This window comes from Erpetoichthys calabaricus, chromosome 3 (assembly GCF_900747795.2).
Source record: "Erpetoichthys calabaricus chromosome 3, fErpCal1.3, whole genome shotgun sequence".
Lineage (NCBI taxonomy): Eukaryota > Metazoa > Chordata > Cladistia > Polypteriformes > Polypteridae > Erpetoichthys > Erpetoichthys calabaricus.
Window position 1 is genome coordinate 99,660,151 of NC_041396.2, and position 27,584 is coordinate 99,687,734.

At 35.7% G+C, this 27,584-nt stretch overlaps 1 protein-coding gene across 1 annotated transcript in view; it reads right to left on the bottom strand.

Moving 5' to 3' along the window:
* The window catches only part of trdn (triadin), a 456,738-nt gene that overhangs the window by 66,881 nt on the left and 362,273 nt on the right, over positions 1-27,584 (bottom strand). The window contains exon 42 of the mRNA XM_051924220.1: positions 15,443-15,481. Coding sequence (XP_051780180.1) covers positions 15,443-15,481 — 39 coding nt within the window. The remainder of the gene's footprint in view (positions 1-15,442; positions 15,482-27,584) is intronic.

The following is a 27,584-nucleotide window of genomic DNA, read 5'->3' on the forward strand; positions in this document are numbered from 1 at the left end:
AGGAAAGATTGCAGCTCACTCCACCCACCCCAGCAGCCATCACAGAGGAGGTACAGGTCTATTGTGACCCATACTGCACACCATCTCTGTATCTTATTTACTTAGATCCTAAATAAACTTACATAGGGTTACTCCTAACAGTTTTTACAATATATAACTGGTAACTGTGCTGTTTGTCTATTCGTAAATACTTCATACTTGGTCAACTTGTACTATTTGATATCTATATTCTATATTTCTATAGTTTTTCTATTTATTTGAAGATTATTATTGAAGTTTTTGAATGTTTTGTTCAAGAAACTGTTGTATTTGTATAGTTGTTTGCACAATGTTCAATTAATGGTGGGTTGGAATTGGGTTGTCTTGAGTTGGTAATGTCTTGTATTCCATGTTTTTGCACCTCACTAAAGTCAATTCTAGTATGTTTCACATACTAGCAATAAAGTGATTCTGATTCTGATCCTACTTAATCCAACTGAGGTTCACAGGAACTAAATCTAATAACATCAGGTAAAAGGCAGGAACCAACCTTGAAAAGAAGCTATTTCTTCAAATGCAACAGTCACTCACACAATCACATGAAGATAAATTAGAAAAGCTAATGATTGTAAGGTATATACCATTGACACAGAGGAATAGATTAAGAGATAATAGAACCCACAAGGACATACTGTAAGTAGAAAATGCAACCTTCACACAGACAGAGCCTGAACCAGAATTAGAACCCCGGCCTTTGGAGTCGTGAGGCAATATGCTCATCTACAGCTACTCTCCAGCATAATTCCACACATAATCACCTTGCAGTTAAGCATGGAAGATATCAATTAGAATTGATGGTTCATTAGTGAAGGCACTGACATTTGGGAGCATCAAAAGTAAAAGATGATAAGGGGGATAAAAAACAAATATCTACTGTACTTTATTTAAGAAACAACAATGTTTAAAATAATTTTTGAGATGACATAGCTCCACAACCATAATGCACATACTGTGTAACTATGATGTACTACACCATGCAGTCCTGTATTGACAAAAAAAAACCACTAAAGGCAAAAATAATATTCCAAAAATGTAAAGTCTGTCGATCTAACATGCATATAGAAGACATGAGCTATCACTTTTGGAAAAATAACAAGGGAACAAATAACTTTCATCAAGATAATGTCAGACTGCATGACTTTTTAGTAAGCAATGATTTATTGCTAGGAACAGCATGAATGCATTTACTGACTGCACTTCATTGTTCAAGAAAGTTTCTTCTTCTTCTTTTTTTTTAATCCATTTATATTTTCATTTTGCATGTTAGTTGATCATGCAAGAATTTCGCTGTATTTTATACAATTCCATAATATTAGTATACATGTCTACTACTGTTTTCTGAACTTGTCTGCTTCAGTTAAGGACTGTTTGGGCTGGCATTCATTCCTGCAGTATTAGGTGAGATGGAGAAACTGACCCTGGGGTTCCAGTCAATATCAGGTACACTCTTGCATCCACACATAGCGTATTTTGAGTCACCAGTTAGAATAATACATGAATTTATAATGTGGAAGAAAATAGAGCACTGTTACGACTCAACATAGTGTTGTTAGTCTACTAGAGCTGGGGGGTACATCTGGAAAAAATTTAAGTATACTTAATAATACTTGTGATTGTGAAAACATGATAATTCCAAGTGAAAATACTCTTATTTTTTCATTATTATACATTACTTGTAAGTGACAATAACAAACCTAATAATTAGCAGTGTGGTTTTCTGCTGGTGAGGTGGAATGTGGAAAGGCACTAGTGTGGGCATAATCAGACTGGGAGAGCACATATGTTGAGAAAACTGTAGCGGGCATTAATTTCAAATAAAAACTGTTGCCAAAATGTAAACCTTAACTGTGAACACTGTCAAAAGGATAATTATAGAAGTCAATAACCAAAAGACATACTGCTACGAGCACAAAACTGTTACCAAAGCCAAAAGGAGAACTGTTTGAAGATCTAAATTTGTAATCTTGGCTACTGCACTGAATGCATCACTGGTTTATAAAACATAGCTTCCATGATGTGGCACATTGTACTATATCACGACAACACAGCCACATAATGACAGAGTTTACCAAAAAAAAAACTCCAAAAGTCAAAAACTATAATAGCATAGTGAAAACTGAAGAAGAGTATATTTTGAGTCCAGAACAAAAGACAAAACATGTGGCCAAGGGAGACTGGAGCCCTAAAAGCATTTTCTACACATGGTATTCCACCATGAATAGATTTTATGAAGTCTGTTTAGTAAGTTATGTACTATGTACAGTTTAAAATTGTATTAACTTGCATTTGCATATTTAAAGGAATGTATTCTACATGCTTTCACTCATTATCCCTGATAATAACAAATAAGTTGTTTTTCTTCCAGCATTGTTAAACGTATTCTAAGGTGTTTTTTTGTCCTTGTTTTTAACAATAGTGTTCTCTATGATAAAAGAAACTGACCTATCTTACAGTGAGAAAAGTCTGTAGGACCTCCATTTCCCACAGGGATGAAAACTAAATGCAGAGAATTTCTATGAAAAAGAGTATAAAATGATTTGATTTTAAGAATGCAATTGAAAGTAATGACACCAAATCTAAATGTAAATATAAGTACTAGCACATTATTTTCCTGTCCTAGTGTCCTAGTTCTGAATCATTGGATATTTGGTATACTTAATTCAGATTTTGGATAAGTGCACACCAATTACTGCATGAACATTCATACCAGAAGTCCTCTGGTCATATATGTGTTGCCTAATAAGACATTTGGAATTTTAGCAGCACAGCAACTCCTTATGTCTTTGGCCCGTGAAGCTACAATACCCTCATACAAAGCCATTTTATGCTACAAATTTAGCTGTGTAAATGGGAATACAGTGAATAAAATTAAAATGTTTCTGAAAGGTATTCATTTTACTGAATTCATTTTTCCCATCGGTAACAAATTTACAGTATGTTGGCCTGGTAAGAAAGGAGCAGATTAATTCTGTTCATGAGACGAATACAATTTTTATTCAATGCTATTGTCTTTTAAGTGAGTCTCATAGTTGAGAAACTGAGAAGCTTTTCAGGGTCTTAATATATAAAATAATTTAAACTGAGATTAAAATGTTTTTTGTGACTATAAGCACTATACATAATATAATATTTGAAATTAACAAAATAAGAGCCATCATGCCAATTTATGTTTTTTTGCTGTTGTGATTTTCTTTTTTTTTGGAAGAATGCTTGATTTTTTTTCACATTGTATGAACATTTCCAGGTTTTATTATCCCATAGATGCCAAGGAGACATATCCCATGCCAAACAGCACAATACAGGTAAGGGAAAATCAATAAAGTTGAGTATTGAGTATTTTTCCTTTTGAAATATGTATCACTGATACATGAGAGACAAATATCAAGATTTTCTTTTCCTTGTCTTTGTCTTTTTATTTGTCTCCTACAATCTATGCAGCAGTGCTAACATTTGTAGTATTCTGTGTGGAATGTAAAAGGCAATGATTTAAATTACTGCTTGTAGATATTAAATGTAACTATTGCTGCAAGATTCCTACATCAAATGCTCCACGTTTACATTTAAGTTGTCTTTAGTTTTCACAATGTTACACCTAAGAGCGAGCTTAGTAAAAATGTCCAAAATGCAAGCATTGCCATATTGAAATCAAGATCTTCAGGAAGCTAAAGAATTAGTACACCTTTAATCCCAGTACACGTGCACAAATGAAGGCAGATTTCTATTGAATGTTAAATTCATAACTGAAAAAATCATAAAAAGAGACATTGCACTGATAAAATCATAAAGAGAGACATTGCTCCACTTATTCAAAAACTCCCAAGGATATTTTGTTTGCTTCCATCCTGGGTGGCCCAAATTCATCTCCATAGGCACTGATGCACATTTCCAGAAATAAAAGAAAAACTGATAATGTACTGATACCTTAAAAATATTCAGACAAGCTCATGATTTTTTAAAGTGAAACCAATAAGTGTAAAGGAGTTGTGGTCATGTGACGATGTGGGTTGAGCTCCATGCTCCCATCTCCTGTTAGGGAGCTCTTGAACCCAACACCGTCGGTAATGTCACCGATGAGCTAGACAGTGAGGCAATAACACTCGAGCAAGAGGATGATGTATAATTGTCCAAAAGTGCTTTTATTTAAACAACAAATCCAAAGTGCAATAGTGCAAAGTTCAAGTCAATAAATAATCCTTAAAACATGTGGAAGTTTAAATCAATAAATAGAAAAACTCTTCTAAAAATAAAGAGATTAAAAATCCACCAAGAAGCAATCCTTTAAGGTTATAAAGCCCGGTGTCTTCCTTTACCATGGCGGCTCCCCTGCTACTCCCATTTGGGCTGCTCGAAAGGAGAGTCGCCTACCTGCAGGAACAGCTGCCCTTCATTCAGGTCCGGTATCCCTCCGATCCTTGGCTTCGTCGGGCTCCCAACTGGACTGAGACTTGGGATATTTCCCAGCGGCCAAGGCGCTCACGCTGGGGCTACACCAGCCCAAAGCCTCCTCGACTCCCGCTCCTAGCAACGGCCAAGTCGATACCTCTACTGGTCACTCCAGCTACTTAGTCGCTCAGCTGGAGCGACCGCTTTCTCAGCCCCACTGAGTGTCGGCCATACACTCCCCTCGTGGGCTCTCTTCCCAGCTGCCTGTTTTCTCTAATGCAAGCCTGCTCTCGCTCGCTCTCCTTCCTCACACCGGTTTTCTCCACCTGCTTCCTGCTACCTCCCGTTCTTCCTCTTTCTTCTTTTTGTTCTTCCCCCACTTAACCGGCTCGCGCTTCTCTGTATATGCGGAGAGGACATAGCAGCTGCAGCCCATTAGCCACAGGAACAATCACGGATGTAGCCAGTCTCTCACCTGTGCACTTAGGCGAGAAACGCCCACACCGCAGATCGCCCTGTGGCTCGCTACAGCTACCACGCCCCCCCGCTAAGCCGCGAGCGCGTCGATTATTTATTTAAAACCAAACTGGCCTTTGCTGGAGAGCTGTGGAGCCATAACACCACAGGTCATTTATTCATTAAAGCATTACATATAAATGGAGGTTACCATGATGATCTGTTCATCTCTTCATTCACCCATATTGTCTTGATGCAGTTATTAATTCCCTCTAAAATCACTGATTTTAAAATACAAAAAATGTGTTAGTTCTATCTGACAAAAATAATACAATGAAAGGTGGTGAACCGCCTGTCCTATAGGCCTATTTTGGTAGAATAACAAAATCTTATAAGTAATTTGTCTGAAACCTGAGCAGAATATGTGTTACATTTAAAATGATTAAATTGTGCTATCATTGTTCCATCAAAAAGAGGGGTAAAGACTTTCACACATGAAGGGTTTTTTTTAAGTAACAGTAAGATAAATAAGCTTTTAATCAATTTCTTGACAAGAAATCCATACAAACTAATGAGTAAGAAGCACCATTAAAAAGTATTGTTTACTTTTAAGTAAAGATTTAGGAAGGAAGTAGGCATGAACATATTGAGCTATCAACTTCTAAAATTGTAAAATAGAAAAATCCATTAGAAGGTAATTCTACTGAAAAATTACCTGTAAATATTAGGCAATAAAGTATAATATGGCTTCAGTCTCTATACTAATTAAAATGCCTTACCATTTTATTTTCAGCATAGAAATGTGTTATTTACATTTAGCAAAAATAAACTTTCCATAATGTTGTTTTGATACATTCCAATCATTTCAAAAATAAAAATGCTGCTAAAAATATTTACTTGTTTCCTCAGGCAGGTCTGCCTGCCTCAAGGAAAAAGAAAAAGTTGCTAGCTGCATGACAGAATTTGTACTTTCCTTGGAGAGTTTAAGCGGAAAATATTTGTTTAAGATGCAAGTGTGGAAACAGGATTAATAAGGATTAAGAATGCGGAGTTTCTCTGATATCATAACTCTTCTGTATCTTAATGATCAGCTGCCAACAACCCAAAATGTAGCAGACTACACTTCTTCTAAGAAATAATAAACAATAATAAAAAATATCCTTAATGGCCAATTCTCATTTTTAATTCTGGTGAGGGTTGGGCTATTATGATGACCCATATCTATCCCTGGAAACCCTCTCCAACTTCTCTTAATGTATTGATGAGGTCTGTCAGCTATCATTTAATAAAACATTTTCTTACAAGATGCCTAAATCACTTGGCACCTCCCAGCAGCTCTATTGTGAGGTCCACTCAGATTGCCAAGCTCCTTCCCAGTCACAGAGAAATGCAAGCCTATGGAAGAGATTCCTTTCGGATAATTTTATAATTTATCTGTTTTTTCTGTCTCTATTGCCTTTAGCATCTATGCCGAGGTGATAACAGGAATGTAAACTGAGTGGAAAACCAAGAACTGCCTCCAAGCACGTAGCTTTTGTTTTACTAATGTCCAGTACAACGTCAATAGTACTACTGCTCTTGTACCAACCTGTCAGGCAATTTCACAGCCACCTACCCCTTTCTGTGAACAATATCCCAACACTTCTCCACCTGAAGTGGAAGTTGTCTTCTCACCTACTCAATGAAAAGTAATTTTTCCAGGAGAGTACTATTCATTCTAATGTTTGTGAATTTCACTTACCACAAATCCCAGTCCACTTATGTTGAAAGGAAACCATCATGTACAAATAGCAAAGATGCAATATGAAGACCTCTAAACTTTAAACTCTCTTAGCTGTGTCTTCCAAAACAAACACCAACAGGAAGGAACAAAACAGGCGTCTTTAACACACCCGGTTCAAACCGATTTAACATTTTCAAAAGAAAACTCTGCCTCCATATACAGTATACTGTAGACAAGGAGACTAAACCAAAGAATCACAGCCTCAAATGTTGTCACTTGTCTTACAAAACAGTGTTAGAAGTCTTCTTATGGTCATATGTAGACATGATTAGAAAACTCTCATGAACTTTATGGAAGGGCAAAGATTTGCTTCACTATTCCAAAGCTAGGAAAGAATCCATGTTGTTCTTGTATGGAATGTCCTGCACTCTGACATAGGCTTTCCTGAACAGTTGTTGTTTTTTTGTATTTAGAATATACCTTCTCTTCCACCTCTTGAAATAAGGGACATTAGCCAAGTCTACCATTTATGAGGTGCTAGCCCTTATTCTCCATTCAAAAAAATGACAATGCTTGTTTAACAAAACACCCTAACAACATAAAGCACCTTGAATATTTCTGTCTGAATTTCTTCTTCTCTCACAGCTTCACCACTACAGAGTTTCTCAGCCTCAGAGGTGACACCAGAAGTAAGCCCAAACCCACCAGATGATTTAGGCACTGCCTCTCTTACATACATTTCAATAACTCAATTATTCACAGAAAATTGATTTCCAAAATGCCATGTAAAAACTTATTCTGATTAGAGAAATCGGCTTATTTCTCTAATAAGCCTGAGTCTGAGTTGGCTTATTTCTCTAATAAGCGTCTGAGAAGCCTTGATTAACAGAGTTAGATTTTTCCACAAACTACCTGAATATGTGGCCATGTAAACCATTCCTCAGGTTGCTATTAAGGATTGTATACTCTGCACATGCATGTTACACTTTCTCAGCCTGCACACATATCTGCTTCACATAACCGTTCAGTAGCCACAGGTAAAAGTGTCCAGAAAATACATTTATATACACAAATGTTTAAGTAATCATATTATTCCTTCTCCTGGCAGAAATAATTTGTGTCCATATTTCAGAAATTGCTAAATCTATGCTGAAGAGCTGACCGCACAGAGTTAAGCTCAGTAACTCAATCACAAGAGCAGTTAGGTAACGCATTAAAAGTAATGTAAGTAGTGTTATGTAGTCCAATTACTTTTTAAAGTAACAAGCAATGTAACAAATATTTTGCTGAAGTAAAAATATCTGCATTATTATTATTCTAGCAGCACTGGGTATAAGACAAGAAACACATGTACTAGCTCCTCTACAAGGCTCAATCACACAGCCAAGCATAAAAGAGTTTGCTGCATGCAATCTGGCAATGGAGGCCCATAAATAAAGCATCAATTTCACTAAACATATTTACAAAACACAGAAAAATTATCACAGGCATCATACTTATTTTTGGATTCACAATGGCCAATAACGTTTAACTATTTTTTGAGCAGTTTAATGACGTCAAACCATTTTGCCGAAGGAGAACTTCAAAAGATTACTAGTGCATGTAAATGTGGATTTTTAAGTAACCAGGTTTCTACCTTAATCAGGTTATTCTTCTTAACCCAATAATGCGTCTGCATGTAAATGCACTGAATGTGTCTCTTCATGTCCATTCAACATACAGGTGTTAGCAATGATCCTAGTCAAGGCCATTGTTCTCCTTCCATCCATCCATTATCCAACCCGCTATATCCTAACTACAGGGTCACGGGGGTCTGCTGGAGCCAATCCCAGCCAACACAGGGCGCAAGGCAGGAAACAAACCACAGGCAGGGTACTAGCCCACCGCAGGCCATTGTTCTCCTAACCTTGCTATAAAGTGTCTTTCAGATCTAGAACAACTTTTTTGTAACATCTTATTGAAAAACTCATTTGTCCCTTAATGGTAGTAAATATCAATGCAACCTAGATTTATGACTATGATAGACACCAACCACTTTTTGGTCACATCTCCTAAGAACCACTACCATTACTAAGTCTTGATTATGCAGACTGTTCATACCTGTGATGTTCAAGAAGGTTTATATATAAATTATTTCAAACAGATGTGTCAACTAGGCTTTTCAAACACACCCTTTAACCTGTTTGTGCCTTCCCGGTAAGTCAAGCTAACAGTTTAGAAATTTCCTTTAATTGATGGTCTAGAAAACATACTTACATTAAATGAGTACAGGTTTAAAATGAGTACAATACAGAGTCTACGTTTAAACACCATTGTGTTAAAACACAGTTTTGGTTATGGCAAAATTGCAATTAAAACAGAATTCAATAACATGAATGTGAATGTATGATTTTTGATGGTCTATTGTCCCATATAGGACAATACCCCAGCATTCCTCAGCCCTTTGATAGACTACATAGATCTAGCCAATTGACTCTTTTTAATTTTATTAATAAAATTTGGTAATGCTACACTTTTGGAATCCAACATACTAATTTAAAGTATGTATCTGTAGACAATAGCACAACTAGCTGCTTCTTAGAAAATTCACTGAGTAGCTCAAATCTATTGGCTAGTCTAAACTAAAATCAGCAAGAAATGCAAAATATATATCTATCAGCAGAAAAAAAATTGTGAATAAAAGCCTCTGGCAAGACTGTCATAGCATTTCACAGTGTCCTTATCATGGCTGAGAACTGTATGCCTCGCCTGTAGCTTTGCTCCTCTTCAATATAATGACGTGCGGATCTGTTTACATTTTCTTCATAAAGTCAATGGCGCTGTTGTTTATTTGCAAGCTGTTTGGCATCTGGTTTTTGGAAAATATCAAAAAGATTCTTCTTTCTGCTGAGATATTGAATGAATCAGTATACTTCAAATAAAGTATAAATGAATAGATAATGAGTCTTACAAATTATTTTGAACATGCTAGCTCCGTTCTGTACATTAGGTTGGTCCACAAACAAAAAAAAGTAAAATAACAGATTCAAGCTCTCCATAAGGCTAGTTTTATTCTTTATCATATTTATAAAAAACAGACAAAATTTTAATGAAAAAGCAGCATTTGACAGGCTTTATGTCATCTGAACTGAACAGCAGACAACTGTTCTACACTTGTAGGACTACAACATTAGCACTTTCTTTGATGAAGATGGAAAACTCTTGCAATGGTTTGCAATGTATATGCGATAAACTGTCTCTGTTCCTTGCCCTTTGTCAGTATGCCATTTTACTTCTTGATGATGTATTCCTCTTTCAGTTGTGTCATTCACTTCCATCATAGGAGCTGGCAGTTCACAAAATTGATTTAAGCTTGGATCAGCTGTCCACTGCTCTGGTGGTTTCTTTTAAATCAACTTAGACCCCCCTTTGCCTTTTTCCATAGGGACTTCAAAGAAAGATTTTGTTTTTTCTGTTACCAAGTCCTCCAAGTTCCGCTGTTTAGATACATTTGTCATCTTAAGATGTTGAGCAATGTCTTGTAATGATGGCCACTGCAGGCTTTGTATCATCTTTTCATATGTTTCTGCTGAGAGCCTGTCATCAAAAATAGCTAACATAGAATGTTCTGCTTACTACTCGAATTTCCTTGAAACTCTAACATAATACTAGAATGTTCTAGGAACTCCACCATGGTACTAGATTGTTATGGGAACTCCACCTTAGTACTAGAAAGTTCTCTGTTTCTTTTTTTGTTGTTTAGTAATCACTTAAACATTTAAGAAACCCAAGCAAGAGTACATATGTATTAACAACACAAATGCAATTTTCACAATGGAGAGACTTCTAAATGTTTCACAGTCAGGCCTAAAATGCACAGGTCAGCAAGCTATCCCAAATGGACAAAAATAATTCTGGTTGCAAAATGATTCTAAAAACACCAGCTCTTTGCAATAGTTTGTAGGTATATACATACTATAAAATGCATTAGGAGAGTTCTACATTTTTCTTAGATGACAAACTTTAATTTGTTTCCAAGAATAGCTGCTACCAAGCAAATGGTATTGCATGGAAATTCTATTTTTCTTTCAAATATTTTGTAGCATCCGGACAATGACAAGGAGGTTGGGAGCATGTGCTGATTACAGTGCGTTGCTGCACCCATCACACAACAAACCCAATGATAAGGTTTGGAGGAATAACATGTTATGCGTATTTACTGTTCAATTGACAAGACATTTGGCTAATAAGGATTGCTGACTATTCGCTACACCGTCCCATGATAAACCTCTCTACATAGAGCCAAGAAATGAAGATTTAAGTAATACTTTACGATTTTTGAACCCAAGGATGTCTTTGATTCAGACATGTCTCCGCGCTTACGCCCTTTGCCAAGTATTGCTTCTTCTTTTGACACTTTGAAAGCTTGCGTATTTAGAATTTTCACCCACAAGTTAAAGAATCACTGTGATTTATGGCAAATTATCACACTCTATACTGAAACCGCCCAACAAGATAATGGTGCAGCAATCTGCATAGTGAAGATTCAAAAAGCTAAACACCTGTTTCACTGCATGTGTGAACTCATTACCTACAAGCAGTAACTCTGCATTGTTTATTCAAAACATGCACCCTGGTACCATTAATTTCTTGTGGTTTAACTGAAACTGTAGGGTACGTGCAAATGCTGTGTGAGTGTTCAACTGGCCAGCTTATAGACAAAAATTTAAAAAATACTGGAAGATAAACTTTTTTATTATATGTTACTGATCAGTACTAGCATCATAAACTGTCACTTCCATGATTATAGTTCCTGCCAAGCCAGGGTAGAGGGTCTTCACACTAACACTTTTAGCTGCATAGTTTCAAAGCTGCTATGTCCATTTTGTTGTGGATTATCTGTCTGCCCTGATAGACATAGTCACAACTGTCTTGCTCTTGAATTGTTCGACAGAGAAGACATTGCTCTCATATTTCTCATTCAGACCTCTAACTCTGACATACTGCAGAGCTGTCAAATAAAAATATCTTAAGGGCCAGAAATAATACCTTATATACCCAACACAGACCGGAATATATCAACAAATAACTACTGACACCTTTTCTTTATAAACAAAAGATGCAGGTAACTCTCTGCTCATCATGTTCATAATTGCATCTCTCTTGAAACTTTTTTCTGTTTTTATCAGCTTTTTTTTTCTTGTACATTTCAGCAGGTTAGGAAATCTACCAGCAACAGCAGGACCAATATCAGCATTGACTAAAAAAAATTACATCAGCTCATAAAGCAGCCTGAACAGATGCAAGAATGGGTATTCAATTCCAGCTACATCCATTTACCCCTGCATTAACATATGTCATAAATGGAAATATCAAAAAGCTGTGTGCAAACACACTGGTGATTGATCACACAGACCACATTCAGAGTTGGACAGAAACAAGAAACGTTCACATTTAACGCAAGTGGAAATGCAAATACATTTTCTATGCACATGTAACAATCAAGTCAGTGGAGAAGACAGAAGAATCATGTTGGGTACAGTCAGGTAAGACAGGGAAAGGTAAAAAGCCTACATACCTGTCAGCTTTAAAAAGTAAGCGGAATGGCTATCATCTAATTCCTGAGACTGTAACATCTTTGGCATCAAGCTAAAACACTAAAGTTCTTTATGACAGTGACACATATCTCCTTTTCACTTTATCTTCTTGGGACATTATGAGCAGCCAGTTTCTGTTCTAACTAGTAGTTAGTAGCTGCAGTGCACTATGCTCTACGGATAAACGCTTGAAGACACCACGGATGCATTTTAATGCCAGATGTAAATGTAATACGGCTAAATATGAAATGCAAGACAAAGGATTATTATGAGAAAACAAATATCCGTATAATATGTTTTGAATATTGCGGAAGTAGACCACTTTATAAATGTCCAAGGACCAGATCTGACCTGTGGACCTTGATTTTGACACCTCTGGTGCATTGGCATGGCCAGACTTCTGCATGGACTAACCTGTGAGATACAAGGGAGCCTGAGATTAATCAAGATTAAAAGATATTTGTTCTTTTTTTTTCCAAAGAATTATTCCTGCTGCTACCTACTGGCTGATCAAGTCCACTTCAACCCCTTTACTGTTATCTCTGCGTTAACCCCATCGGCCACTATTTGCACAACATCGCCATACCTGAGATTGTATGTCTCCAGTGAACTACATGTAGTGATGGAGGGCCACTGATGGACAGAATCTGAGGCAGCAGCACAGCTGAATATGGGCTATAGGAGTGAAACGTGCAAGTAGAAGAAAGAGATTTGTTGTATTATAATTATGATAGAGAGTATTATAGATTTTAGTTCAGTGATAGTGAAGCATATAAAGTGGATGATTCTGAATAAACGGTAAACTCTGACAACACTTCTGAATGTAAATGATGTAAGAAGAGCTTTCAAAAACATTCAAAGCTGCCATGCCCTGATTTCAGGGCACAAAGCCAATTTATCAGGTATAGATGATCTCTTAAAATTTCAAGTTGTTAATAATAGCATATTAGCTGTAATCATGACAGTGGTGAGAAATACTATTGGTATGTAAAATCGATCCCTACACTTTACATACCTGAGCAGAATGTTGTTATGGACAAATCACATGGATTGGAAAGGTAATTACAAAATGTACCTGGTACAATTACTGAGCTACTGTGTTTCTACTGAACAACAGGTATTAATTATTGGTAGCTGGACAAAAATTCCCAGAGTCTGCAAAATGGTAAAAAACTAACTTTCAAATATTTTTATTTTATTTTCTACATGTATTTTTTAACTATTTTTAGTTTTCATTTATTCTTTTTTTTAACGGCTAAAAATACATGATATTGTAAAAAGAACTAGGCGCCGGAATCATGTTTTTAAAGTGTTTTTCTTCCCTCTGCTCCTTTCTCTCTTTCTCTCTCAAAATAGAGTCTTGAAGGATCAGGTTTTCTTTATTTTTAACATGCTATACTGTGCCATGATGGCTATTAAGTATGATTCTAAGCTTTGACATTGCATACTCTGTCCCACTCTGTCTATATCACTCATAATCTCAGGTGCCACTTCTATGTTTTCCCTGATATCTATATTCCTATTACATACTCTCAAACTACTGTACCTGATGTTCTTGTAAAGTGACTATTCAAGTTTAGGCAACTCGTAATCTTCAACCTTATATACTATTTTTTTTCTTAGGAGGGGCTCAAACAACGATTCAACCTCTCTCTGCAGGACCAGGTCTGGTCCTGCATACTAGAATGATGACAAGTTTGAAGACCGTGGAGTTCTTTTATTTTGGTGGTTACTGGCTCAATGTCTAAAACTTGTTTCCCTTGAACAATTTCAGCGTGGGTTTGAGCTTTTATTTCTGACTGTGTTTCTACCTCATTGCTCTGGCCATTTTAGGCCGCTTGATTTTCTTCTGACTTCTGAGAATACAAGGGCCTTGTTTACCAAGATTCTATTACGCAGCAGCTACAGATTAACCACTATAAACCTTTCATAATCCAACCATTCCATTCTGTGCTTTTAGGATTGCTTGAAGAGATGCAATTCAAATTGTTAAAGGTAAGTGCAAAATATATGTTTCACATTCTTATTACATACTTGATTGTGTACTTACAGTACCTACACTGTTACATGGGTTATACTGTAGTAAAGCAGGCAATTACTGAGTAAATACAGTGTACATACAATGTACTAAGAGACACATACTTTATACACTCTAATAACGTCTAACTACATTGTAGGTAAACAGATAATTACTGGGTAATTTTAGCGCAAGTAGACACGAATATGAGACACTTAGTGTGAAGTGTTGCCACATGGTAATCCAAGTGTAGAGCTATCATTGCAATACTCACCAACTAGGCCAGCAGTGCTTTCCACGTCACCAAGGCCCACAGTTTCTGTCAGCTGACTTTTTGTTATTACTTTTAGAGTTGATAGTTTTCACAGAATCAAACAGGCTTGGTGAACATCGACCCAGGTGCATGATCACTTGCATAGCATCACTCAGTTTTTTTTTTTTGCCACTACTGCCGTGCACTCCTTGATTCCTGGACCTCCTGTTTAAGGTGGTTGTTTAGAAATATTGTCAATGCCATTTGTTCTAGGCTTAAATTACAGTGACCAGACAGTGCTTTTATTCACACCTCCGTAATTGCCAGGAGGTACAATTAATCTATCATATGCTGAGCAATACAGATGTGAATCTTCCTCAGTAACATCCTTCTCTTCCTCAGATATATTTTCTGCACTTTTCTCATATTGTATGCCACATTAAACACAACTGACCAATAGGAGTCTTTATTAAATGACCCAATATCATCTCTAGGACATTTCTACCACTTCTTGAACATCATAGAAAGATGTGATGTTGGGATGAGTCTTTATAACTGGAGATAGTTATTAATCTTAGTAAATCTAGGCTGCAAATTCATAAGTGTGCAGCTTAATACTTAAAGAATTTTGAGTTATACGTACAGGGTGTCAAGCTCAAATACTAAACCAAATAATTATGTGAAGTGATAGCAGTTTTATTAAGAACCACTAAATGATGCTCATGATAAAAAGGTACAATAAATAAAATTGTCCGTAAAAAGGAAATAATTTAGAAATATTTTAAGGGAAAGAAAGGATACTCTGCATTTTTAGCATGTTAATCTTAATATAAACGCATTTATGAGAGGTCCAATATGAGATCACACATTATGGAAATGACTATGGACATTTGAAGTGGTTTATCATGATTACTAGTATTAGAAGGAAAGCCAATCTTAACTTTCATTTGGCTCTGAAAAGCTTTGATTTTAAAAAACACATGAAGTTTACTTACCCTTCAGGAGTTGCTTCTCTTCTTTTGAAGTAGGTAGATCTGTTTAGGAATTTAAAAATGGTTTAAACATTACATACTATATGTAAAACATTTTTAATGGCAAAACACACAAATATAGTGTGACACCATAAACTAGAAGTCAAGCGTATTTGCATATGTATCAGCCCTTTTGGCAGTATCATTCATGAAAACCTTGATCAATTTAAAAAAAGGTAAAGAAATCAATAAACAAAAGAAAAGATCATACTGATGTTTTAACAACTATCCTTAAAATTTTTTTCATCTTAATCCAGTTTCAGATAAACCAGCTTATACTATAGTTATATTTGGGAATTATAACAGGAGGGGGGTCTTCATGTGGTTTCCTCACATTCAGAACAATATAAGGAGTCAAAACATATAGCAAATGGTGAAATTATTTTATAAAAGACACAGGGGAATGATCAATAAGTATGATAAAATATTGAAAAGGAACACAAAACAATGACTGTAATGGGCTAACACACAGTATTCAGGCTGTTGATCACATGTTGAGCCCACCACTCCAGTATTACTGAAACATCCCCGCTTCATATCTCTAAATTTTCTCTTACACTCATATATAATAATAATTATATATAATTATAATTATATATAATAATATAATAATAATAATTGTATACTTCTTTTCTAAATTAACTTTAAACTACTCTTGGGTGCAACTTCAGGGTCTGGATGGCTTTACCTTGGCTACAGGGATAATAGTCTAGACATCCTTCTTGCAGTCACTGCTCTCCTAGAATCCCTGAAGCCCATGTATGTACTAAAGGGCTAGATTTGTTGGGCAGAAGGCCAAGTCTGTGTTACTCCTGCCAAACACAAACATTATAAAATATTTGCTGATAGGCCTCTTCTTTAAAAGAGTAACATGCTCACTACTTTATCTTGGAGTCTGGTAATGGCCTGTCCTCTTGCCAAACCTCCATTATCTCTACCTCTATTTTAGACTGTCAAACGCAATTAGGGAAGCTGCATCCTGGAGGAATATTTCCCTCTTCCTCATGATAAAATTCTCTTTTCCTCAAGAGACACCCCACAGTTCCCTTATTCCTACACTTATATGCCAAATTGTATTCAGTCTTTCTGCCACAACCTAAAGACATTGGTGGATTGGTGACATCTTTTGGGTTAGTTCTGTTTTGCAACTGATGCCTGCTCTCTGTAATTCTAGAATTGTGTTAAATGAGTTCATTAGATGGACTGATGGATATATACATATTGTTAAACTTTGCTCCATTTCCTTGAGCAACTGACTCACAGTGGATCATCACTGGCCATCCCCTTTAACTGCAAGAGAGATTTGAAAGAACCTATCCTATTTCAAGGAATAACTAGAAGCAGCCTAATAAAAACAGGAGTGGATGTGTAATCGCACAACTGAAGTGCTCAGTCTGACAGGTGACAGATTAATCTTCTTTACCCACATTTTCAAAACTGTTAGCATACTGGTCCATATGAGGACAAGGGGAGCAACCTAGGAAAGAACACCTTTATTATTACAGCTGAGCCAAGAGCAGCAAATGGCCTAATGTGGGTATTCTTGAAAGAATCCAAGGTTATAATAGTTGTGCTTTATCAGTAATTATTCAGATAACAGTAACAGCACACTGCATGATAACGTGCAGTGAATACACTTGACTTGAGCGTTCACAGTTTTCATACTCTTTCTCTGTACATTTAGCATTCATCTGTTCAGATGTTGATTCGCTTGCTGCTTCCTGAGCAGCTCTTCTTTTCTCCACCCTAGTGGCCCGCTTCTTCTCTTCTTTCATTGACATCTGTTCTTGTTACAACTGATTAAGTCAGTGTTTGTGTTGCAATTACTTTGTACGTTTTCTATAATTTTTCAATTTTGCAATCTGCCTCCAGAATGATTTAAGATATGACGAGGTAGGGGAAGTGACAGCAAAGATGGTAGAGATGAGAACGGTGCCCGTATGCATGTGCTGCACGGCCACCCTGCTGCTGAGAATTGATTCTACAATAAAATAAAATAAAAAAATAAAAAAAACCTTGGCAGTCAATCATCACCCCGAAAGCGAATAGTAGACGTCACATAGTATGTGTGTACCAAATTTCAGTTCAATAGGTCAAACGGTTTGCGAGCTACAGGTGATTTAAAATCCTGGACAGACAAACGAACAGCCACAGTAGCGTATTATATATAAAGATTGTAAATAGTAAGTCATGCCTAACACACTTAATCTTGCACAGTACCCATACAGCCCTGTGGTTAGTGGTAAGAAGGTACCCTTATCAGATCATGGAGGCAGATGGTCAAGGCAGAAGTCGACAAATGTTGGCCTACCAATCATGTGTTTAGTTCCATACATAACTTAACTTCTTTCCTATACCAACTGTCATCTTTCAATGTCACCATCGAACCTAAGACTTTGACTACCCTAGGTGTCTCATTATATGTACTCTCGATCTTCATAGAGGAACAAATAATTTTATTGCTCTACTAATAGGTATTGCTCCAAGTCTTTCTTTGATTCCACCACAACCAGCAGCCTATACACCAAAGTCTACTTAAAATAATAACCAAAGTTAATAATTAAGGCAAATAAACATAGGAGTATATTATCAAAACACAAGGAAATTTAGTGAGTCAAAAAGAACATTTAAATTATAGTAAACATAATTACTGAATACTGGTTAAATAAAGAGTTGGGGACATGTTATGCAATAATCAAACACACTTCTTAAAACAGCTGATAGTTTTATTATTTAATTTTATAATTAAAAAATGTGTATTAGGTTAACTATCAACTTTAAATTGTTTGCTTTTGCTTCCCTCAATTAGAATAAACTTATGAATATACAGTATCTCAGACTTTTTACAACTTGATAAGCTATTTTTGGCTAACACACTGATTCTCTATGTCAGTATATCTTTATAATAAAGTTACACATTAAAACTACTTTAGGAAACTTATTAGCTCTTTTGGTGGAAGGTTACTAAACTCAGTTAACAATTAACAATGTCTATCAATTTATCCACCCATTTTCTGTATCCACTTTCTTCATTTCAGGGTTTAGGGATTACCATATCCTGCTTGGGTAGCATTGGATTCAAAACAGGAATCAAGCCTGGAAGAGGTGGTAATTGGGATCAACAGTAGAATCTTGTATATCTGTAAATTATTATGACTAAACATAATGCAGTTATGATTACTCAGATCCTAAAATGTTGTCCTTCTTTTCTGAAAGATACAATGGGTACAGTTGTAAATTACTGCTAACAACTACTATATTCAGAGTTACAGCAGCCTGTGAAAAAAGCCAACAGATAAGCCACCTAGTATGACAGCACATATGTGCATAAAACCAGTTTCAGTAAGAAAGAAGAGATTATAAATTATCATAATCAGAACAGTTATACTGTAAATGTATTTTCAAATTCTACATGACTTCCTATGATACCATAATGGGTTAAGTGAGTTTAAGAATGTTAAGTTTTTTTAATAACTTACATGAGTTAGTTTATTTTTTAAGGTATCATAACATTCAAAAAATTTATAACAGGCCATTGGTTATTTATTTTTTACTTTACTTAGAAATTAAATGCTGGGAGCACAACGTTTTGGCTGTGGCATTGGATTTTAAACCATACAGCTACTAGTTCAACTACAGCCTCTTACTCTTACTGTGTGAACCTAAGCAAGTCTTTTACTTGGTAACTACATCTTTCTGCCGGACAGACAAGGAAGACCCAGAAGTCTTCTCAGGGCGACAAATTTCAAGACCTCAGTTAATCCAGAATTAAAAGGTTTATATGATCAAATGAAAAGATCTAGCACACATTGTAAGGTGACTGCAGTCTCACTTATGTCACAATCCATTTTTTTTTCTCTGTTCTAAATATATTCTAACAATTACCTCATTGTTTGGTAACTGTTGGAGCCATTATTATATTTCTCTGTATATAATTGCTCTTGCTTTTATAAACTGCAGTAACACCAGTCACCAACAATAGCTTTAAACATTAAACATGGGAAGTTTTCAGGGTACATTTTATGGTGTGCAACCTGTCACAATCCAAAAAGTAGACAGTATGTGCCCCCTACTGGAATGTTAGAAACAAAATCATATGTGACCCTAAAATATACCTAATATAAAAATATCAGTAAGTAAAAATGAATAAACAATACTAAAAATGTGGAAAGGAATATCAGAAGAAATGACAATAGGTTAGTAGTTATATTTCCATTTTGTTATATGTATCATATTGTGTTTAAACATTTGCCTAATGAGAAATAAGCATATCCCAATTGCTGATTGCAGCCTGTATGGCAAAAAGTGTTTTGTAGCACCTGGAATAGCCATAGAACTGGCATGAATAAATAATCTGGATTTTGCCAAATCAACCTGCTGTTTGATGAGGAAATGAGGTTCATGTACCCGTAATTAGCTTATTATTAATCATAGGGGCACACTGCTCAAATACATCTACTTTGGGAGCACTGTCAGGTGGATCACATAGTGTGTGGGTGTGTGTGTGTGTGTGTGTGTGTGTGGTAGAGACTGAACCTTTAACCTCTGTGTTTATAGTTCAAAACCTTTGTCATTAGTGTGGGCACACTCGTTACGGACTTGACCTCAATGACAAGCCAACAACACTCAAGATTTTTTCAGGGTTATTCTCTAAAAAGTTTTAGGTATCGGGAGCAAAACTGAATGAGTTGTATGGAAACAGAATAACGAGTACACAAGGTAGCTGATTTGTGTTTTTATTAAATAAAGTGAAGCTATGTATTCCTTTTTATCATAGTGCATGAGAAAGTCAATGTGTTGCATGTTGGCTCAACATGCAAATTAAGAATAAGTATTGCTGTTAGTACTGCTATTATAATCTTTACACGAAACTGTAAATTAAATAAATTAATACATATTAAATTAATATATATTAATTTAAGTCCCTAATATCTGTATTACATATAAGACAGTTTTATAGAAAAAACAAAAATTTTATCTCAGGCTTAATTTCATGACTGACTGAAACTGGAAATGTATGCTTTATAGAGAAATTCCAGATGACTTTTAAAGGATTTCCCATATTTAATGTACAGTAGGTAAAGGCGAGAATGTGTCCAGTGATAGGTTGGTGATCCATTCATCGGTTGTGCCCAATGCTGCCTGTTCCCTCAAGATCTTAAACTAACTTATAATGGTTTGAAAATGAATGGATGAATGTTAATCTGTTCTTTATGAATTTAATTAATACTGCATACATAATGTTTTTTAAAGGATTCCTGCTAAATCATTGTATACATTATTGTAAAAAAAATAATAACATGCTAAATAAAATTCATTCCATAGTGGTAAAAATAGTGTAAAAAATTAATAAAGGCATGTCTGTCTACACAATATTAATAGTGAATAAAATTAGAAAAGAGAGACACATTATTGAGTTGGTTGGTCTGGAGGCTTTAACAAATTAAATTCTTTCACCAGGATAGATTTACCTGATTTATATAATATAATGTCTCAACTGAGACTCTCCACCTGCGTCCTTGACCCAAAACCAACAAGTTTTTTCAAAGAAGTATCTGGCGTGCTACTTGATAGTATTCTTGACATAGTAAACTCGTCATTAGATACGGGGGTCTTCCCAGACTGTCTTAAGACTGCTGTAGTTAAACCCCTGTTCAAGAAAAATAATCTTGACTCCTCTGCTTTTGAAAATTTTAGAACTATTTCTATCCTGCCTTTTTAAGTAAAATTCTAGAGAAGGCAGTCATTATGCAGCTAAGTGACCACCTCAATAAACATGCTATTCTTGATAAGTTTCAGTCGGGTTTTAGAACAAATCACAGTACAGAAACTGCACTTATTAAAGCAGTAAATGACTTGCGGATAAATGTAGACATAGGCTGTTTATCTGTTCTCATCCTCTTAGATCTGAGTGCCGCATTGATCACAATATTCTTAGAATCGCCTTAGTCAATGGGTGAGCCTCTCTGGCAGTGTCTTAAATTGGTTTGAGTCCTACCTGGCAGATAGAAAATTCTTTGTTAGTTGTGGTAATTATAATTCAAAGACACATGATATTCTATATGGTGTTCCACAAGGATCTATCCTGGGTCTGTTGCTCTTTTCGATTTACTTGCTTCCATTAGGTCAGATTATCACGGGGCATAACGTGAGCTACCACAGCTATGCTGATGACACACAACTGTATTTATCAATACCGTCTGGCACACTGACACAATGTCTTACTTGTATTTCTGAATGGATGAGTAGTAATTTTCTCAACGTAAATAAGGAGAAATCGAAATTCTTAGTGATTGGAAAAAATGGATATAGTGAGGGTATTAGAAATAAACTTGATCCATTAGGATTAAAAGTCAAGATGGAGGTAAAGAATTTAGGGGTAACTATTGACTCTGACCTGAATTTGAAATCACATCATTAATCAGATCACTAGGACAGCATTTATTCACTTAAGAAATATAGCAAAAGTTAGACCTCTTATAACATTGCAAGATGCTGAGAAATTAGTTCACACTTTTGTTTTCAGTCGGCTAGATTACTGTAACATCAATCAATTGCAACTAGTGATGAATGCAGCTGCTAGAATCTTAACTAGAAAAAGAACATCTGAACACATTTCTCCAGTTTTGATGTCACTACATTGGTTACCTGAGTAATTTAGAATTGACTTTAAAATACTGCTTATGGTTTACAAAGCCTTAAATAATGTCGCTCCATCCTATATTTCAGAATGTCTTTCACCTTACACTCCAAATTGTAACCTTAGATCTTCAAAAGAGTGTCTGCTTATAATTCCAAGAACTAAACTTAAAAGAAGTGGTGAGGTGAGGCAGCCCTCTACTGTTATGCATCTAAAATCTGGAACAGCTTACCAATAGAAATTCACCAGGCTAATACAGTGGAGCATATAAAAAACTGCTAAAAACACATTATTTTAACATGGCTTTCTCATAGCTTTATTTTAGTTTAATCCTGATACTCTGATACTCATGAACCCCAGCCGGGTACCGCAAGTGAAATGTGTAAAAAGACTATGAACAACTGTCAGTTCAGAGTTTTTAGGAATGTTGTTACAAATGTTTCCTCGCACCCCTTACATTTTTGGGAACTCCTGTTAAGTACTGATTCAGGATGTGCAGTTTTTGGTGGTTGGTGGCTGAAGACATTGATTTATTTTTAACTGATTGCATACAAATGCTAGCACCCTCCACACCTTCTGAGTGCAAAACTACTATTTCTGACGTGGTTTAAGAGCACCAATCTTGAACATGTACTATGTTTTGATATCTGATCTGTGATGTCAGAAGCATGCGTTTAGTTATATGAGTTCCTTATTTGGAGACAGAGATATATAAACTACAAGAAGTCTTTTCTGGAGACTTTTGACACATGAACCCTTCCTTATCCTTATCATTATGAGACCCAATGATAAAAGGACAACATAAAGTCACCAGATGAGCTGGGAGAGAGCAAACCAGATAAAGAGCATACTTAGAACATACAGAGAAAGAGAGAACACACCAAAGCACACACACACAGCTGACCAGAGAGAGTTGAATGTAACTACAAGTTTATCTGCTGCCTGAAACTATAGATCTTGCACTTTCAGGTTGAATGGTTTAGAAAGCCACATTTTTTTTGTTTTTGTATATGGCATTAGCTTTAATATTTAAAAAACTTTAATTTATTAAGCCTACTTTCCTGCTTGTACGTTTTATTCAAAGCCTTCTGCTGGGATCTGGGAAAATTAGTCCTTTTCTCAGCTAGGCCAATGGATGTAAGAAATAAGCTACAGTGACAGTGACCCCTGGGTGAAGTCTTAAGGTAGTGGAATATACCGAATGCAAATGCATTACAACTGTGAACTGTTTATCTGAAAAGGCTGATAACAGACAAACATGAATAGCAACAGAGGTGCAACATATAACTGTAGTATATAGAAAAAGAATCTGTGTATTCAAAAGGGGACTTATGTTTTATGGAAAGGTGCTCACCAAATGCCTTTTCCACAATAAAACAGAGTGCAAAAGAGACAAATCAATACACCCTTATGGGAAATTAAATTAAAAAATGAACACCATTAGTGAGATACCTTAAGTATTTAAGATACATAAAAGCTCAAAAATCATAATTAAGCTTTATGAAGTCATGGGAATAATAACACCATTGACCTTCTCATTACAGTTTAAAGCAGGCAAGCATGTTAATAATAAAGCCTTGTGAAACAATAGCCATGCAGTCTCTGTGAGCCCACCAGCGCTGGTGCAACTGCTCACTATGCACTACCTACTTTGTGCCATTGTTTTACACACAAAACTGAGCTGTGCTGTATGATGAACTGACTACAGACTTTTTGAGCAAAATCTATCCGTAGAACAGATGAGCAAAACTGTAAAAATAACAGAGATGCAAACCAGAATCACAGTTATTAAACAGACAAAGGTCATTTGATAGGACTTTAAACACTAAAGACAATAAAATCGAAACTCAGAGACAGAAACCAACCAAAGTTATAAACCAGAAATTACATCATTATTTTAATAGTGAGGGAGCTGAAAATAGTCCTTTCCACCTTTATATACAGTATAATACACTACTGTGGCTGTTCGTTTGTCTGTCCAGAATTTTAAATCACCTGTAGCTCGCAAACCATTTGAACTATTGACTTGAAGTTTGGTACACATACTGTATACAACGTGACGTCTACTATCTGTTTCAGGGTGATGATTGACCTCCAAGGTTATTCCTCTTTTTATTTTTATTTTACTTTATTTTAGAATCAACTCTCGGCAGCGGCCTGCAGGGCTGCCGAGCGGCGCACGCATACAGGTGCCGTTCTCATCCCTCCCTCCTTATGCCATCACTTCCCCTACCTCTTCATATCTTAAATCATTCTTGAGGCAGATTGAAGACTTAAGTGCCAGCTTAAGTGAAAAATTAAGGAAAATGTACTAAGTAATTTCAACACAGACACTGACTTAATCAGCTTTAACGTGAAAAGATGCAAACGAAGGGAGAGAAGAAGCAGGCCACTAGGGTGGAGAAAAGAAGAGCTGCTCAGGAAGCAGCAAGCACATCAACCTCTGAGCAAACGAATGATAAACGTACAAAGAAAGAGGATGAAAACTATGAATGCTCAAGTCAAGTGTATTCACTGCACGTTATCATGCAGTGCTCCGTTACTGGTAGAAAATAATTCAGATCAGTAATGTGTTTAACTTCCATCCTTATGTACAGTAAGTTAGCTGAAGCATGCAGAGCACTTGCTAGTCAAAATTAACTGTGTACTTAGCGACTGGTACAATAATTTGGAAGTGAGTGACAATCAAATTACAAGACAACAAATAGGAAAGAATGCAAATGAATGGTAAATTAAATTAATGTTTATGAACCAAATGCTGAGAAATTATATAAATAACAACAAAAGCACCTTAAACCCACACTGAACCTTGCAGACAGGAATTGACAAACCTCATAGCACCAGTGCATGCCAATTTCTCATCAGTGATCAGGGGAATTATTTACAGGCCCGATGACATAAGGAAAGTGAAAATTGATAATTGTCCCCACTGACATAAAATTATATAGTTGGATTTATTTGTGTTTAGAATAGTTTATTAAAAGTACAAAAAGCAAAAAGCCAGTTTACCCATTGTGGAAAAGAGAATGATGGCAAAATTGGATGCCATCATGAAAAATCCCCTCCAGGAGGTGGCTGTCTTGGAGCACTTCTAGCCACAGGCTCATTCCACCACAGTGTTCTAAGAAGCATCTCTGAGGAACTTTTCTGCCAACTGCTATCCGGCAATTCAATGCTTCCTTCCAACATCCTAAACTTAAATGCAAAATGAATTTTGCAACTTCTACACAATATACATTTATTTATCTATCTATTGATTGATTGTATTATTTGTCCTGTGAGTTTGTATCTTTGTTTTTTATATTTCTGCTGCTGTATGCATCTAAATTTCCTCTTAGGATTAATACAGTTTATCTAATCTAATCTAATAAAAACTATACAATGAAGAAGCAGACATCATAGCATTAGGGTCTATGTGGGTGGCATAAAAAGTGCCCTGTGGGGCACTGCTTAAGGTAGACTGTATGTTGATGGACTGAGTGAATGCAGCCATATCTTTCGCTGCAATTTAAACATGTCATGTGTATTAACAATTATAGCCCTGTCATTTGACAGAAAGTCAAAAGCAAAAAAGTCTGACAAAATAATAATCTCAAGTGTGATTATCAAAATGAAATGACTAGACACGCACTGCTGATAATAAAGGTTCCAAGTGAATATAAGAAGGCAAATGGGGACAGGCACAAACTGAGAATAGCACTTTCATCCACAGCTCCCTTATCATGTTAAAACAGATTTTTCCCTGTTGATGTAAAGGTAAGCAAAGACAGCAGTGTCATTGAACCCAGGTCCCTTCTGGATCCTTCTTATCACAAAGATATAGGATGCGTGTGGTGAATATTTTCAGATGGCCTCTGGTCAAAGATATGATTTTCTAATTAAAATTGGTAGATGTGAGTATTTATTACTTATTTGTATTGATTTTTAGTGATTATTATACAATACTCTAAATTAAGGTTTTAAGAAATTATATAAATTATGCCAAGAATAATAAATTACACAAAAATCTTGACAGTTAAACCTGGTTAGCTACTTCTCGTAAGTTATTTTAGCTATTGTTGTAATTATGCTTCAGACTGATGTGACAGTTCAAAGTGCTGCTTAGAGCTACGTTATGTTGCATTTACACTTTTCTGACAGGATGTCAACGGCCTGCCATTTTAAATTAGTGAGTTTCACAACAACTTATGTTCCTTTACAGAAAATGTGAGTCAGCCACATTTTGTGCCAAAAAATATCTTTGGAGATAGAAATGCTTAAAATGCTCTCAACAACTGTACCAGTATTAAATTAATTTAAATTTTATTTTACTAGCTGATAATGCACAGGTTGGAAATGATAGAATATCAAAAACGTCCGAGTTCCTGCAGTAAACACTTTCTGGCTTTCTTTGTTTCAGATTTTCTGTAATGAGCACGGTCTTTTCTGCTTTTAAAAAATAAAATTCTTGTGTCAAAATTAATCACATAGCATTAGGATGTGCACCCTCTCATTAGGGAGGATAGGCAAATAACTTCTGCTTTTCTGTTGAAATCATTTCATTTTCAAACTACTGCATCCGTTTTAAAAATAGTCTTTCTAATATACTGTATAATTGACTTTCAGCACCTTTGCTAATGAAAGCCTTTAGTCCAGAATGTGCACTAAATTATAAGAGTCAGGCCCTCTTAAAGTTTCCAGGATAAACAAGGTGGGGATCTTAGCAATAGGGAACATAAAGTCTGGAAAACTCCAACTGTCAGTTTCAAAAAATGCCCAATTGGTATCCATATTTTAATCAAGGCTGAATGCTAATAATAGTGCATACTACAGATGGAACAACAGATGTAGTTTATAATCTTTCGTGTATGTTTCTATTTTAAAACTTTGGCAGTCTGTAATATCCTTTATTATTTGTTTGCTTCTTTGTAGCCTGTCATTATTGATACTTTGAATCCTCCTGCTGAAAAATATTGTCAGATAGATGAGGAGCAATAACCTTAATGATGACATATTTTCATAAAACAATTAGCATGCACTGCAGTAAATGTGCAGGCCTTCATAAGACAATAGCCTGCCGTTATGTTTTCCAAAAAAAAGAAGGGCAACTTGAAATAATGGAGATGACTAAGAGAAGAATTGCCAAGAAACCAGAAAGGCCTCCAATATCAAGAATATGTTCAAACTTTCATCAAAACTAAACTTAAACTAAAAGTAAAAGCCAAAAATAATGTGTCTAACATTAATTATGAATATTAACCACCACATGTAGAGATTTCTTATGATTAATCAGCAAACTAAGATGATCAGAAAGCGTAATGGCGCTGACCATTTTATTCTGCTGTAGTGATAATGTGAACATGCACACCTCCAAATGTTGTTGCAAAGCAATATTCTACCAATTAATGCATGAAATGGCAGTGTCCTGGAAAACAAAGAAGGAGCATAAGAAAGGTGAAAAAAAATAAAACATAAAAAACCCCCATA